The following is an 18,517-nucleotide window of genomic DNA, read 5'->3' on the forward strand; positions in this document are numbered from 1 at the left end:
GCCCAAGTTTGTCAGATCTCTATGAAACTGACTGGTGTCACCCTAATAATCAACAAGAAAATTTCAGCTCAATATAGGACTCCACAACTTCTGATTGTGAGAACAGAAGATTCCAAACTAAGAATGCAGAATATTAATACAGAATGTAATAACGTTTCACAAATCTATTTCATGATGACAACAAATTACACTGATTTATCAACTTCAAATGCAGAAGATTCCATTTCTCAATAAGCACAATTTTAAATTTTCTACGAGAATTGTTAAATAATTACAAAATATACAAAAATAGAATTAGTCACAAATTACATATTTAATTGAAGCATGCAATACCATAACATTGTAAATGCCATTTTTCTCTAAATACATTTTATTGAAAAATGGAATTCTAAATGCAATGTTTTCTGCCGCAATATTGCGGCGATATTGGCACTGTAAGTGGCTGTATTTTGACAATGAATTTATGTAAACGTATAACGTTTAAAGTGCCAAAGTGCAAGTCACGTGACTTTTGGCACTTAAAACATTATGGCTTACATTTACATCACTTTGATATTCCAGATAATTTGTAACCTAGTGAGTTTTTTACCATCTTATTGTAAAATTGAAATGAATTCATTCATTAGAAAAAGTGTTTTTTTACCTCTCCTGAAAAGTTTCTTTTTTGGCATTTACAACATTATGGCATTGCACACTTCAATCATCATTAAACTGATTATGGAATAAGCCTAATAAGAGAAAAATGTTAACCACCATAATGAACTTCTCAATATGCAGTAACAAATTTAAAATAGGCACTCAAAGCCAATCTTCACAGATCAAACAAAGAATACATGATCAGCTTCACAAAAATCTTTTATACATAACTGACATTAGAACTCTTACATAAACATTGCTTTCAAAAGTTCATTGTCAAGAGTGCATGGCTGTCTGCTACCTTCTTCACCTTCAAGGCTCTCATTGCCACTACAAACTTTCTAAAACCACCTTTGTACTGTCCAATCATTTGCGGACCTTTCTCCTCATGTTCTGTTGATATTGGTGGCTGTTTGGGAAGCATTATGACCGACTTTGAACTCTTGTAAGAAAAGTAAATGCAGTTCTTTTTTTTCATCTTCATTATTAAAGGCTTACATGTTTCAAAATTGTACTCTGATAGAAATTATAGAATTATTTAAGAGTACACATCACTTATTAAGCATGTAAAATTTTGTATAAAACACTGCAAAAATGGCAATTACTTTTAATTTTTAAAAGTGAGTTGAAAAATTGGCCATTATTTTCCAAGCAACCTAATATAATTATACAATTTAACTTTACAACAAACAAATGTTGGAAGCTAAAAATGTGAATTTATCTGATGAAAATGAATGTAACTTCTAAATTTTAATGCTATATTACATTAAAATTACAAAAATAAAAATTTTTTCAATATTACGTTTATTATACATAATAGGAAAAATGAGAATCTAATTTCAAAACACATAACAAGCTTTCTTATAAAAAAACAATTATAATTTATTGTAAAAAACAATAAATTTTGCAGATTTAAGTTTCATTGAAATAAACTTATACAAAAATCTGACTTTTAGATAACCAAAGAAACAATTCAAATAAAAATGTTTTGGAAATAAACTACAAAATGCTTGTTTGTAAAAAAAGCAAAGTATATAAATTATTCAGATATTTTATTTTTTTTTAAATGCTTATTAATGGTTAGTTCAAAAATAAAAAAAACCTTTAGTCACCTTCTTTCTTCAAAATGTATTGTCATATTTCTTGAACAGTGAGAAAGTAAATTCTTTAATGCTGTTACATATAGCTGGCCTTGATTTGGAGGAAATCCTCTTACCTAATAAATAATTGATTATAACTAAAATTAGTTAAACTTTCAAAAAATTGAATAAATATTTTACCAATAACACCTACATAATAACTTAAAAGGTTCTCAAGATGTATTTTAATTATCTTATAGCTCAAAATAACCCAGTTTATTAGGCTAAAAGCCTAAACTGTGGGATTTTTTTGAGTTACATTAAGGCTAATTTTTAATTAACTAATAGAATTTTGGATCAGAGATAACTTCTTTCAAAATGATAGATTTACTACTTGCAGTTAAAATGATAGTATTTTCATGTCTCTAGCAACTAGGGATCTTATCAGTACCATTTATTTTGCATGTAAAATGATTTGTTAAATAGGAAATATGAATTTTGAAATTCTGAGCTTATGTAATCCATTATTCTTTAATTTCAGCAATTTTTCATAAAAGAATTTGACAAATTGCTGATGAGATAATATCTAAGTAAAAACTTAGAAAATCAAGTATTTTGGACCCTCCAGTAGTTTAGACATCTTATTTTGTTCATAATTGCCATAAATTTCCGTGATGATGTAATTCTTTTTCTATATATACTCATGAAATTACTTCTCATAAGTTAATGAAAAGTGATTACATTTTCTCTAGATTAATTATAACAGTTCAATCTAGTTCACAATTCCTTCCAAAGTTTCTTACAATGAGGATTCAAAAGTCTAGTGAAAATGAAGTTATTCTAGGAAGTTGATTATTTAAATCAGAGAAAGCAAACTGGCAGCCCGCAGGCCAGATATGACCCATTAAGGTTCATATCCAGCTCGTGGCCTTGATGATTTTCTAACAAATTGCAGAGATTAAAACAGAAAAAATTCAAACATCTAACAGTTAACATAAGTCATAAAGGTCTGGCAACAAAAGGGCCTTTGTTAGAGCCTTTTTTAAATTACAGTATGTTTTGCTTTACTGAAGAATATTGAATACAACCCACATCATCTATATATCTATTTGACTGGCCCTTTGCTGAATTTGAGTTTGAGACCCGATTTAAACAATTAAAATTTTTGATGATAATTTTAGCATTTTCAAATCAACTTCCAATTCATCTTCACAAACATATTTCAACTAAATGCACAAAAAAGTTTTTAAAACAGGCATTTTTACAATTTTAAATATATTTTTAATAAAAGATATTACAATTTTATTCACTGTTTATAACAGTAATTCTCAATCTATTTTAACAGACAATTCTTAGACCTCTGAGAAACCCATTCCAACCAAAGTTTGAGCTACAAACTTTTAGAATCTTAACCTTAATAATAATAATAATAATAATAATAATAACTCTCTCGTGGTCACTACCTGGTCGTGGTGGGAGAGCCCAGTAATTTTACTGATCCATAGGGCAATGCAGGCTGGAGCACAAGCTCCTGGTAGGGACACCCATGCCAGTAAGGTTTATGGGGAGAAATGAAGCTAAGAGTGACCACACCCACATTCTGTGGTGATATTTATTATGGTAATAACTAGATCAAAGTGTGATACCGGCTCGGACGTCGCCCGGGTTAACAAAGTCCGCGTTCGTGGGTTAGGCAGAGGCTCACATTCAAAAAATAGGCCACAGTCTTCCTTGGTTACCGGTGGCGAAAGCAGCACCGGCCCAAGCATGGCTACTGCAATGCCCTCAACAGATGTGAAGAACCAACCCAGCCTTGGTGTTTCTGTGGCAATGCATCCACAGACCACAAAGGCTGGAAAATGACGCCAACGGATGAAATGGACAGTAGAAATGAACGAGTTTATCATCCGTACTTACTACACAATCACAAAACTCGAAACAAACATGACAGCATACAGACAACAACTACACCATAGATTCACACAACAGTATCCTCACCTCACTGTCACCGAACAAAGGGTTGTTGATCAAAAAAGAACAATTATACACAACAACCTTATTCCACAAACAACACTTGAACTTATCAAACAACAGGTTGCTGATCAAATACATCAACAGACAGAAACATCTAACATTAATGAAGATCATGTAACCTGTCAGGATAATCTAGCAACAAGCATTGATAATAACACACATACAACAATTACCACTAATGATACTACAGACACTTCCTCATCCATCACTGATAACATAGACATGGATTTAGTTAATACGCTCTCACTTATATTTCAGGAAACACTCACTAAATATACAGGCACAGATCCCACACAACGACCACGAATACCAAAAATCAACACGTCAAAGGAAGTAGGAAAAACACTAAATTATGTAAACACTCACTTAATACCACACTACATTCATTCAATTTCTACACTTGCAGACATTCATACATTAGTTTATGCTGGGGCAGTCACAGTAGTGACACACCATGGACTGAAAGTACAGTCACAGACAAATACACAGAAAACACAATACTATCACAAGCCTGCCTGGCAGAGAAGAATAGAAATACAAATAAATGACATTAAACAGCAATTAGGCAGGCTGACACAATACACTAAAAGCAACATAACACCCAAATTAAGGAAACAGCTCAAAAACATTTTCAAGAAAATAAAAACACACACAAAACATGAACATCACAACACACACATTACAGAATACATTGATACACTAAAACAAAAACTTGCTGCCAAAGCACGTAGACTCAAACGATACAAAACATGTACACTATGAAAACAACAAAATAAATTATTTACAAACAATGAAAAACTCTTTTACAGACAAATTAATAACAATGCAAACACTGATACACAGCACAGTGGCACACCAAAAGAAGAAGAACTCACAACTTATTGGTCTTCTCTTTGGTCCAGTGCTGTTACGCACAACACAGGCTGGATCGAGGAGAACAAAAACTTGCATAACATACCAACTATGCCCTGTTGCCTGAAATAAACATACACAACATCCACTATGCTGTTAACAGAACACACAACTGGAAGATACCTGGTGTAGACAACATTCACAATTTCTGGCACAAAAAGTTTACATCACTGCACCAGGAACTAGTTAAACATCTAACACACATCATCATCAATCCACAAGACATGCCAAATTTTCTTACTCAGGGCATCACCTACATGAAACCTAAAAACAACAATACCACAGACCCCACACAATACAGACCAATTACATGTCTTCCAACACTCTACAAATTATTGACATCCTGTATTGCAAACAAAATATACAAACATATTGAAGAACACGACATTCTTACGGAACAACAAAAAGTTTGCCGTAGAAATCACAGGGGATGCAAAGAACAGTTACTCATAGATTCAGTCATTCTACGGCAAGCACACAAACAACACAGAAACATACACATGGCATATATAGACTACAGAAAAGCATTCGACAGTGTTCCACACAGTTGGCTGCTACATATTCTACACATGTACAAAATACATCCATCACTCATTACATTCTTCCAAAACACTATGCAGCACTGGAGAACAACACTACATCTCAGGGTTCATAACACTTCCATACAAACAAACCAAATCTTTATTAGGCGAGGAATTTTTCAAGGAGATTCCTTGAGTCCTCTCTGGTTCTGCCTAGCCTTGAATCCATTATCCAACATGTTAAACAACACACAATATGGCTACAATATCAGGCATGAAAAAACAACACAGTATACACTGTCACATCTCATGTACATGGATGACATAAAACTTTATGCATCCACACAAAAACAACTTCATCAACTCCTACAAATCACACATTCATACACCAAGGACATACAAATGGAATTTGGCCTAGATAAATGCAGAACACTTCACATAGAAAAAGGAATCCTGAAGAAAGAAGATTTTGCACTTGGAAATGGAGACGTTATTGAATCCATGGAAGAGGGCGAGTTCTACAAGTATTTAGGATTCCAACAGGCCAAACTAACAGAACATGCACAAATAAAGCAAAGATTAATTAAAGAATACCAAAGTAGGTTAAATGCTATTCTCAGAACACAGTTAAATGCAAAACACACAGTTAAAGCAATAAACACATATGTCATCCCAGTACTCACATATTCTTTTGGAGTTATACATTGGACTCACACAGATCTTGAGCAACTCCAAAGGAAAACAAGAACAACACTTACTAAGCATAAACAACATCATCCTAAATCCGCCACAGAAAGATTAACCCTTCCACGTAAAGATGGCGGACGTGGCCTGATTGACATAGTTAACCTTCACTACAAACAAATACAGTCACTTGCGAGAGTTTTTCTACAAAAAACAAGAAATATCACAATTACATAAAGCAGTAACTCTAGCAGACTCGAATAACACACCATTAAACTTACACTCACATCATATGGACACAACACAACATATAAAAAGCACAGACACCATTAAGCAGTCGTGGGCTCGAAAGGCACTCCATGGCAGGCATCCTTATGATCTGGCCCATGATTTTGTTGACAAAACTGCATCAAACAGCTGGTTAGCTCAGGGATGCCTCTTTGGGGAGACGGAAGGATTCATGATTGCCATACAGGATCAGGTCATAAACACTAAAAACTACAGAAAACACATACTCAAAGATGCAACACTCACAAATGACACATGCAGAAAATGTCACATCATGCCAGAAACTATACAACACATCACCTCTGGTTGCAAGCTCTTGGCACAAACAGATTATTTACACAGACATAATCAAGTAGCAAATATAATACACCGAGAGCTTGCAAGGAAACACAAATTAGTAGACATCCACGAACCATATTACAAATACATTCCACAGACAGTATTGGAAAACAACACGCACAAAATGTACTACGACAGAGCCATAATCACAGATAAAACAATTTACCACAACAGACCAGACATCACACTCATTGACAAACACAATAAAATCACATACATTATAGACATATCCATTCCAAACACTCACAATATACAAAACGCATGCACTGAAAAAAATTAGCAAGTACACATAACTTGCCCAGGAAATAAGGCATCTGTGGAGGATGGATAGGGTGCTTATTGTACCTGTTGTTCTCTCTTCTACAGGCGTCATACCACACACACTACACAAAAGCCTGGGCACATTACAATTGAATAGAAACACATACATCACACTACAGAAAACCACTATATTGAATACATGTCATATTGTGAGAAAATTCCTGAATACAGACACACACACTGATACACTTCTTTAATTTCTGTTTTGGTTACTATGCCTTGACTTTGGTCCGGCATAGTACACAGCCACCGGTGTTAACCGAGTATATCTCACTTAACCCAACACAATAATAATAATAATGTTCATTTGTTCCTAATCTCAAATCTCTGAAAGTTCTTAACCAATTGCTTTGAAATTGTGACACAACATTGCATTCGAATACGTGCGTGTTTTTATATAATATAGATGTTGAAATTCCCCCCGTAGAGGAGAAAGGCAAAATTAAAGCTTACCATGAAGAACCTGGCTTCTATTATACTATTTTAGATGCAGTTTTTTGTGTTTTTGATTGTGTTTTAATAGGGTACATCAAGAGAATATACACTAAGAAGGGATTTTTCGAAATTCCTCCCCACAGGGAAGTGTTATACATTTATAATAGATACATTTTGAGCCACAACAATGTGTGGCCGGGTCTGGTAGTAATAGTAGTGGTAGTAATATAGTAAAAATACTTACACTGCAATAAAGCAGTTTGTAAGAAGTCTAGTCCAAATATTATCTTTTATTTTTGGGGTTTTGTTTAGTTATCATTATTTATTTTGAAGCCATTTTATTTTGTTCAAAGGACAAAAACTCCACCTTCCTATACAAAATTCTAAAATAATGATAAAACCTTACCATAAATATGACTGACACTCAAAGCTGACGTTGTCAATGTATCAACAGCATCTTGGATTAAGTGATCTCAAGTGGAGTTAAAGAATTCTCTTAAGGATTTTGGAAAGATTGGAAATACTATCATAACTGAAACAGTGCAAAGAAAAAATAATAATAATAATAATAATAATTGTTAGTTTATACTGTATGTATGCAAATGAGTTAGAGTGGCACAGTTAAATGTAACATCACACCAAGGTGTATAAAAACACCAGTGTCAGTGAAGATATCAAAGTGAAGCTTCTGCAAACATGCAAGGTGAGTTTGCTTGATAAAAGGTTTTCTGGTGTTTTTGGTAAGATGATTAGATGGTTTAGATTATACGAGTCGTTTTGTTTATAAATAATCTAGTTCTGCTTTACTTTGTCAGTTCTTGTGGAGAATTAATATTAATTTAGATTTAAGTTCCCCAATTGTTGGGAAAGTTTTGTGAACATTTGTTTTGATCTGGACTAATAATAGTTCTGATTTTTTACAAGTTTGTGTAGTTTCTTATCACTAATGTATTTTCATGTTTTTTATTAACATCTTGTACATAGTTCATTCATAATATTTGCAATAAATCTTTGTTTTGTTGATACAGTCAATTATTTTGGACTATTACTACTCTAATCATTGTTGCGAACTAATCTGTTTGTGTTATTTTTTCCCATTTCCAAAGTCCAGGTCTGGCAACCAACACACACATTTTTTTTGTTGTGTAATGCCATTTTGTTAGGTTTATTTCTGGGCTGTTGAATGGTGATTTACAGTCTAACTAATATTTCTTTCAAACTGTTAATTTATCAAAATTTATAGTTAGCATTAAAAACTATTTTTCTTTACTTCAATTTAGATTTATAATATTAAAACATTAAAAAATTTTAATTACAACATCAAATACTCTAATCTTGTATGTCTAAACTTTTTAATTTACTATCTCATTGTTTCAATCACAAAAATGATTATAAATTTTTATAAATTCTTTCAAAATAATTTATAAACTATAAAAGCTTATAATTACAAACAAACCTCAACTGTTCTCAATGGATCTCTACCGCTAACTTGTCTAGAAATTTCTTTTTCATCAGTTTCTTCTTGTACAAAATAATTGGGATAAAATGCTGCAGCAATGACAAGCTATATTCAAAAAGAAATGTTTAAATTAGATTCAACATAAAATTATATAGATTGTAGATAACAATATAATAATAATAATAATGATAATAATAAAGAAAAAGCAAAAATTAAATAACTTTAAAAGCTTTTTTTTTTTTTTTTTACATATTTTAGAGCAGGTCTTTATCAAGTATTAATTGTAAATAATCATATAAATATTTTATATGTACGAACTAGCCTTGTGAACTTATAAAATTAACTTAGTTTATTTCTTGTGTTGATTTGGCTTTATACTGACTCATAAGTTAAGCATAAAAACAAAAAACAAAGTAATTTCATTATTTAGTTGTATTCTACTTTTATATAGCCTATAAACAATTTAAAATCAATGTAGGCTGCATAAAAAAAATCAAATAAACAAATCTTAACTTTAACTTCTCTCATTTATTACTATTAGTGAAAAGTTTGAACTAAATACTTATAGAATACAGATGAATTGAAAATCATGGATATTGTTATCAGATGTTTAATGTCCTCAGAAGCAACAAGTCCCAAAACATAAAAGTTAAAATATAGAATTTTACTTATTGTAACCTGAGATAGACTATAATTATCATTATCTTCAGATGCAAAAAGTTGCTCTTTCTTGTTATTTTCCTTAACATGTATATAACAACATACAATCATAATCAGTTAGTGTCAGTCTCATTCAGTGCTTTAAACATGATTTTAATCATTATCTGCTCACAGTATAGCAGTAATAAATGCTATACTGTGAGCAGATAATTCATTTATTACTTCAATTATGCATTATCAGTTGTTGAAGATGATACTGTAAAAAGTAGCAGGCATAAAAACAACACTGAATGAACTATTACGAATTATTAAAGTTAGCAAGCATTCAAGTTACACATTTTTAGTTGTTACTAGCTGATCCGGCCACACGTTGTTGTGGCTCAAAATGTATCTATTATAAATGTATAACACTTCCCCCGTGGGGGGAATTTCAAAAAATCCCTTCTTAGTGTACATTCTCTTGACAAACCATATTAAAACACAATCAAAAATGCATCTAGTATAATAAAAGCCGAGTTCTTCACAGTAAGTCTTAATCCTGTCCCTCTCCCCGCTGGGGAATATCGAAAAATCCCTTTTTAGTGTATATTCTGTTGACGTAACCTATTAAAATGCAAAAAACCATATCTAAAATAGTATAATAGAAGCCAAGTTCTTCACGGTAAGCCTTAATCTTGTCCATCTCCCCCCCAATGGGGGGAATTTCGACATGTACATTACATAAAAACATGTGCGTATTCGAATGCAACGTTGTGTCAAAATTTCAAAGAAATCGGTAGGAACAAACAAACGTTATATTTTATTTATATAGATAGAAAATGATCTGCTTTAGTCCATTCTCACAGAAAAGCATAATGCCTCACAGAAAAGCAAACTTAGGTCGTCAGAGTTAGTGCCATCTGTTGGACATAAAAGCCTTAATCCATATATAAAGATATTTCTGGAAGGGGAGAGTGGTGATCTTCACATATGCCACAAACCTTTGCAGGAGTGTATTAAACAACTTCCCAAAGTTTCATGGCAATCAGATAAATGGTGTAGTAATGCACGAAGGAAGGACAGACAGACAGACAGATAGCCAGCCATACATTTGTTTTTATATGTATAGATAACAGTTCTTTTAATATCATCTGAAGTAATAAAACCACAATTTCCACCAATTATAGTTAATATTTATTTACTTCATTCAATGCTATCATTCAATCATCATCAATATAGCAAGTTCCAAAATGATTTCAATAAATGGATTCTACTGTATTGAATTTTTAAATTATTTCAAAAATAAGATGCCATAAATTGTTTTTTAAAAATAAATATTCACACACATTACTTTTTCTAAGAAAAAATTCTTATGTAGTCCAAAAATCAAAGAATTGACTTCATCATTTAAAAATAGATTCTAATGTTTCTCTCTCTGCTAAATAATCTTTATAATATTCTAAATATTCAGGAGTTTGCATACAATATATATTAAAAAAATTTACTTCTTTCATATTATTTTGCAATTTGTTGAATAAGGATAGAGCTAATCTAAACAAATAACAATTATTTATATGGCTTGAAATAGTGATAAAATAGATACAAAGATCTAACTGTACCTCTACAATTCACAACATGAAACAAAATTATGTACTATGAGAACTTTAGAAATGTAGCAGCAGTTCAGAAGCTAAAATATATATTAAATTATACACAAAACTTAATAAAATCAAAAGAAATGCAAAAGCAGAAACTTTCTTAATCTATATTTTGAACATCTTGATAGTAATAGTGACAATTGAAGTTAGATTTGATCATCAAATATAAAAAAAAAATCCAGTAATGAAAGTTGCATAACTTTCCCAACTATTTTTATTTTTAAAAAAACTTTTATATCATTAAAACCCTTTCCATGCGGTTATACACCTTTAGGTGTTTGTCACATGATTTGCCGTTAATTCGTGATGCGACATATGCCTTTAGGCGTAATCAATCAAAAAATTCGATTATTTTGCGTTACATTCGATTTTCCAGCGATCTTAGCTTTGATTCACTCTTCTGTAGGTCGAGTGACTTTGTTTAAGCCAAAAAGTGTTTTGTGACCACCCCTCGGCCATAAATATTTCGGTAAAATGGACTCCCTACCATTCTACAACAAATCTTCCCAGTTAACCACACAGTTGACTGAAAACAATCAAAGGGAAACTCCTTCTACAGTTTTATTGGGTATCTTCTGTCTTTGTTGACATTACTTTAAATAATCACAGACTTGTGAAAGGAAAATTTGCCGCGAAAAGTCCCATCTCCAACCTTCCAAGTAAAATGTAAACAATTGCAATAAATCCGCTTTTTAAATCGTTTTTTAGCATTAATTAACTAATTTAATGTACTTAGACATTAAATTAGCTAATTCTACAATATTTCGGCTAGTAACTATGTTTTTAAAACTATCTAGCAATAAATATTTCCAGGAAACTCTACCTCCCTATAGTAAATCTATGGAAGATCTTGCTGTTAATTGGCTTTAAAAATTTTGTTTCTACGCCTATTATGCTCTAATTGGTAATTTATATTATGACTGAATCAACTTCAACGAATGAGAGTTTTTTTTAAAACCATTTGGTCGGGATTTTCCCGCGAAGAACCAATCCACGTGATTAAAGTCAGAATGTAAACAAATGTTAAAAGATAGCTATATTCATCATTTTAGAGCTGTAATTCTACTAGTTTTCATGTTATTTGACTTTATTTAGACAAGAAGATTTCTTATCAAAAGCTTCTATCTGAAAAATTTACCGAAAAACTCATTACTTCCGGATATTGCGTAATTGCAGGAAAAAATTAACTAATTGCTTATTTTAGTGTATTATTGTATAAAACATTGAAAAAATATAAAAAAAGTGTCAAATATTCACTATTTTAAGCAGAAATATATGATGATAAACTTTAACGTGTTGCTTTACAATAACAATCGACTCCTCTCCCTGCCAAGTAATTAGAGACATAGTGTAAATAATGGCAATAACTTCTCCCCACTCTAGCTAGAGAGCTGCGGTTTCTTTTATTTAAAAGAAGACTGATGTATCTAACTAACAAATGTACAAAATTTAGCGATTCTCTGTAAATTAATTTTTTTTTTATTTTGTTCGTAAGCTTCAAATTTTATTATTATTTTAAATTTCTATTAAACTAAAAATTGAACAATCGTAAACAGTGATATTTTCTTAATCAAACACAAAAAACAGATTAAACATAGCACGATTTTGAAGCGAAATATCGCGGTTTAAAAATTATCCAAAAACTGCAAAAAATGCGCCGCATGACAAATTCCACTCAATTATTTGCTGTAGATGGCCAGCATGGAAAGGGTTAAGCAAAAAATAAACTGTGTGTGGCACCATCTGTTATGAGATTTTGTTATAAGAACTTTTTATATTTTTAATTACTATAAAATGACAAAAAGCTTAATTTTGATGGTAGAGATGAGTTTCATAACAAAAAAAGTATAAATGTTAATAACAAGTAAAATTGTCATTAAGTCTGACCCTACTGGAGATACACACGACCCCTTTACCTCTCCACCCCCGACCTTTGACAACCAATATTTAATAGCATTAGTGCCCCTCATATACAAGCCACCATGCCAAATTTCATTACTTAATCAATACCCCCAATCCTGAGAAATTAAGCAAAATAGATGCCAACACACATGGAATATTTTTGCCATTTTTTGACATTTTTGGATTCAGGAGATTTGCAAAACTCTCAAAGGGTCAAATTTCACATGATTCCAATGCTTGCCCTTGTTATGTATACATAACAGCTCGAAAAATAAAGTGCTAGTTGCAATTCAAAAGCTGAGAAAAACTTTCATAAAAAAAGTATCAATTATGTCTTTAGTAACTAGTGTGTGTATGTAACTTTTATTAAACAGAAGTAAATTATCATATTGGTTAACAAAGTCATGGGTATGCAAATCTATTCCATGTTAAATTTGCTTTTAACAGTTCAGATATATTACATTACCGTTATAGGTAATTTAATATATCTGAACTGTTCATATGATTACAAGATTTGACAGTTAAGTGGAAGAATAATTTGTATAAAAGAAAATCAAACATTAAATTGGAAAATATTGGACAATTAATTCTTTAAAAAATTTTTTAAATTTATGAAATCAATTATAAATAATTCCTTGTCAATTTGTATTTAATGGTCTCTCTATTTTTAAGTTGCCCAATTTTGTTATTAGTTTGATTTTAGACAATATAAACTAATCTGTAGATAATAAATTAAGAAAATAAAGAATATAATGGATTAATTCCTCAATTATATATTTTATTGAAAACTTCTTACACTATAAAGTGAAGCCAGAATTATGATGCAGATAAGGACAAATATCAATTTGTTTGAAACTAAGACAGTAAATTGTTTATATGCAAATGTTGAAAAATTTATACATTACATTATATTTACTTTCTGACGTAAACAGAATAATTCTTTGCAAATAACTTTACTATCTAAAAATGTTATCAATATCACAATGGTAACAACTTGTATAATAAAAAATTTCTAATATAACTTCATGAAAATTACAAATATGTCTTACAAATGATATATTAACAAAATTGCAAATCAAATTAAATCAATATCATGCACACACTAAACCTTAAATTGTCAAATCTTGTAATAACTTTATATATTTTTTAAAATATAAAATATTGGGTTGTTTGGAAAGTAATTTCGTTTTTTACCACTAGAAGGATTAGTTGTATTTTTACACGCCATTTTCATTCAATCATATTGACATTATATATTTTGACAGCTGACATTTTAAGGCTTATTTGTAAAAAATTTGTTTGATTTTGTGCAATTGTTTTTTTTTTGGCATTCCATCAAATACAGAAGAGTGAAAGCAGCATTTTTGGCATATTTTGTTCTTTTATTACCGAAACGATAAGAATGCTGTTCAAGGAAGAAAAAGAATTCTGTGACATATAAGGAGATGTGTTAACAGAATGACAGTACCAAAACAGGTTTGCAAAATTTTGTTCTGGCAATTTCGATATCGAAGATGCACCACGTTCTGGAAGGCCAGCTGAAGCTGATGAAGACAAAATAAAGGCATTGACTGAAGCAAACCACTGAATACAACACGAGAAATTGCTGAGATTAAATTTGTCCAATTCAACTGTTTATGATCACTTGAAACGACTTGGTTTTGTTTCAAAGCTTGATATATAGGTTCCACACATTCTTAAAGAAATAGATTTGCTCTGTTGCATTAACATCTGTGATTTGTTTCTCAAACATTAGGAAAATGATCCATATCCATTTTTGAAACAAATCATAACTGGTGACAGGAAATGGATTGTACACAACAATGTCAAATGCAAGTGACCATAGAGTAGAAAAGATGAGTTGGCTCAAAGCACTTCAAGAGCCGATATTCATTATTAAAACAAAAAAAAAATGGTGCTCCCTGTTTGGTGGGATTTTAAATAATTTTTTTTTTGAGGTTCTACCAGATTATTTAACAACTGATTTGAAAGTATACTGCCATCAACTAGACAAATTGAATATAATCATCAAAAAGAAAAGGCCAGAATTGATCAACAGAAAAGATGTAGTGTTTCACTATGATAATGCCAGATCTCACACAAGTTTGGTAACTTGTCAGAACCTGTTACAGCTTGGATGGGATGTGCTACCACACTCATCATATTTACCAGATCTGGCACCCTCAGATTATTACTTATTCTGATCCTTACAAAATTTTTTAAATAGTAAAACATTTACTTCAAATGAGGATGTCAAAAATCACTTGGATCAGATTTTTGTAAGCAAAGATCAAAAATTTTATGAGCATGGAATCATACTACTACCAGAAAAATGGATCAGGTATTGGACCAAAATGGTCAATACATAATTGAATAAAATATTTTTATATTATAATAAAGTTGTTTTTTTCATGGGAAAAAAAAACAAAATTACTTTCTGAACAACACAATAGTTGATGCAATCTAAAGATATATTATATCCTAATAATATTGGCTTGTTTGGAAAGTAATTTCATTTTTTTATTACTAGAGGAATTAGTTGTATTTTTACCAGCCAATTTCATTTTAAACCACATTTTCATTATATATTTTGACAGCTAACATTTTTAAGGCTTATTTGTAAAAAATTTTGTTTGATTCCGTACAATTGTTTTTTTTTTCGGTGTCCCATCAAATATGGAAAATCAAAAGCACCATTTTCAGCATATTTTGCTTTTTTATTGTCAAAAATCAAAATGCCATTCAAACAAGAAAAAAGTTGTGGTACATGTATGGAGAAGATGTATTGAGAGAAAGACAGTGCCAAAATTGGTTCATAAAATTTTGTTCTGGCAATTTCAATATTGAAGATGCACCATGTTCTGGATGGACTGTTGAAGCCAATGAAAACAAAATAAAGGTACTGATTAAAGCAAATCGCCAAATAACAACACGTAAAATCACTAAGAAATTAAATTTGTTGAATTGAACTGTTTATGATTACTTGAAACTAATTGGTTTCATTTCAAAACTCGATATATGGGTTCCACATGTTCTTAAAGAGAGATGCTCTTTTGGTGGGATTTTAAGGAAATTTTTTTTTTGAGCATTCACCAGACAATTTAACAATTGATTCTAAAGTGTACTGCCATCAAGTAAACAAATTGAATATCATCATCAAACAGAATAGGCCAGAATTGATCAACAAAAAAGGTGTAGTGTTTTACCATGATAATGCCAAATTTCACATAAGTTTGGTAACTCGTCAGAAACTGTTACAGTTTGGATGGGATGTACTACCACACCCACCATATTTGCCAGATCTGGAACCCTTGGATTATTACTTGTTCCAGTCTTTACAAAAGTTTTTAAACAGTAAAACATTTACTTCAAATGAGGATGTCAAAAATCACTTGAATCAGTTTTTTGTAAGCAACGGTCAAAACTTTTTATGAATGTAGAATCATACTACTACCAGAAAGATGGCAACAGGTATTTGACCAAAATGGTCAATATATAATTCAATAAAATATTTATATATTATAAGAAAATTATTTTTCCCCCATAAAAAAAAAACGAAATTACTTTCCAAACAACCAATACATAATATTTTATTGTAAATTATTCTCATTTAGATAAAACATAAAACAATATAAACTGAATCAAAAATAAATGAAATATAAATTACTTTAATTATTAAATAATCTTCAACACTTTGCCTCCTTGCCTGGTGTGGTGTTTTTATATTTAGTTTTTCTAAACGAGTTTTCAGTTCATCAACTAACATTTTAACCTGCAGAAACAAAATCATATGAATAAATTCAAAAACCACATAAAAAATAAATTTCATATAAAAATAAACTTACTTCTTTTATCTTTTTTATCTGAATAAAATTGGTTTTCCCCCATTCTTCTTCTTTTTGTCTGTTTCTAGAAAATCTAAAATGGCCACGTTGGGTAGTTTCTTCCCATAACTGAAAGTTAATATTTATTATATTTATAAAACCAAATTTATTTTCATTTTATTTCATTAAATTTACTGGAAAAGTCTGATGGTTAGACATTTGATTTCCACCCCTGAAAAAACTTATATCATAAAAACAAACAACCCCAAAAGCATAAAGGGGAAAAAAACAACAAATCTTAAAAGTAATACAGTACTTTTTTTACATTACATACATTTCATTTCATATAAAAATTCATCAAAATTATTAAAGTTTTGTGATATACAGTAAAAGAAAGATTGTTTGGATAGATTTAGATGAAAAAAAGCAGTAAAAACATAAGTAAATGATTTAAATTTTCAATTGGTTATAAATATGCTTCAAAACCAAGCTTATCATAATGACCACAAATGATTTTGAAGGTAACTGTTTTATCATTTCAATCTTATTGACTCCAATATGCATTTTGGACATATACATTCATCCCTCTTAAGTAGCATACAATATTATATCTACATAGACATATCAACAAAAGAATAAGCATCATCTTAACATTTACAACAACCCATATGTTCTATGATAAGCTTTTACTTACAATATTTAGTTATTAATAAAATGGGGATTTTTAGCTGTTAAGTTTTGATTTTATCTATATATTACCAGTTTTTCTTTAAAAAAAGGATATTGAATTTTAGCTGTTAACTAAATATTGTAAGTAAAAGCTTAACATTAATCAGAATAATGCTGGATTATAAAAATTCAAATAAACAGGAAAAATAAAGAAAAAATAAAAATACAACTTCTGTTATTCACTATTTCATTTCACTTATTATTTTAATTTTTTTTTTATAATATATTTGATCATGATCAGGATAAAAATGAAAAAAAGTAATAGTTTACTGTAATAGTAATAGTAATCGTAGAAGAAAAGTAATAGTAAACTATTGGAAATATGAATAATGAGGATATCAATGTATAAGTTGAAAAAATAAAATGGTGACAAAACAGTTTATAAACTGCTCCATAAATGAAAATACAGTAAAGCTTCTCTAACTCAAATATTTCTTTAACTTGAAGAAAGTGAAGCACTTGGTAGGTCTCACGGAATAGAATAGGGATTTAAATAAAATTCAGAATGGATAAAATTTGAGTGAAGGAAATTCAAGTTGGAGACATTAGTCTCCAACTTGAATTTTGATATTTATTCTATCCAAATTGATTCTAATTATCAGATTTCCATGAAATTTTCAAATGGCTATCTACTGTCCAACACCCATTTGGAAACAATGTTCCAGTCCAAAGCAAGAGGACTGCTCACTTTATCTCAACAAGATGTACCTGCAAATCTGATTTCATTAGTTACATTGAACACTTTGCTGAAAGGCCTTAAATGAGCTTAGACAGCTCATTTGATACTTTTTATTTTAAACAAACAAAAACTATCAAAGATTTTTTTATATAATGCAAGAGAGGTAAAAATAGAAATCTATTCAGAATCAGCATTTTTCATTCTAATGTTCTCTAACTTGAATCGTCAAAGTTTTTCCTGCCCTTGGAGCTTCAAGTTAGAGAAGTTTTACTGTATGAGGAATCCCAGAAGAAAGCAAGAATTACCCACAATGAAGGAATGAAGGCTTTGAAAGGAGTTTATCAATAAATGGAGTAACAAAATGAGACAACAGCAATG

At 30.5% G+C, this 18,517-nt stretch overlaps 1 protein-coding gene across 1 annotated transcript in view; it reads right to left on the reverse strand.

Moving 5' to 3' along the window:
* spn-E (spindle E) overlaps nt 1-18,517 on the reverse strand; it is a 141,360-nt gene that overhangs the window by 54,820 nt on the left and 68,023 nt on the right. The window contains exons 18-21 of the mRNA XM_067280367.1: nt 16,753-16,860; nt 16,575-16,679; nt 8,706-8,813; nt 1,749-1,852 (exon numbers count right to left, since the gene is read on the reverse strand). Coding sequence (XP_067136468.1) covers nt 1,749-1,852; nt 8,706-8,813; nt 16,575-16,679; nt 16,753-16,860 — 425 coding nt within the window. The remainder of the gene's footprint in view (nt 1-1,748; nt 1,853-8,705; nt 8,814-16,574; nt 16,680-16,752; nt 16,861-18,517) is intronic.

This window comes from Centruroides vittatus, unplaced genomic scaffold (genome assembly GCF_030686945.1).
Source record: "Centruroides vittatus isolate TY-2023 unplaced genomic scaffold, ASM3068694v2 contig_883, whole genome shotgun sequence".
NCBI classification, from domain to species: Eukaryota; Metazoa; Arthropoda; class Arachnida; order Scorpiones; family Buthidae; genus Centruroides; species Centruroides vittatus.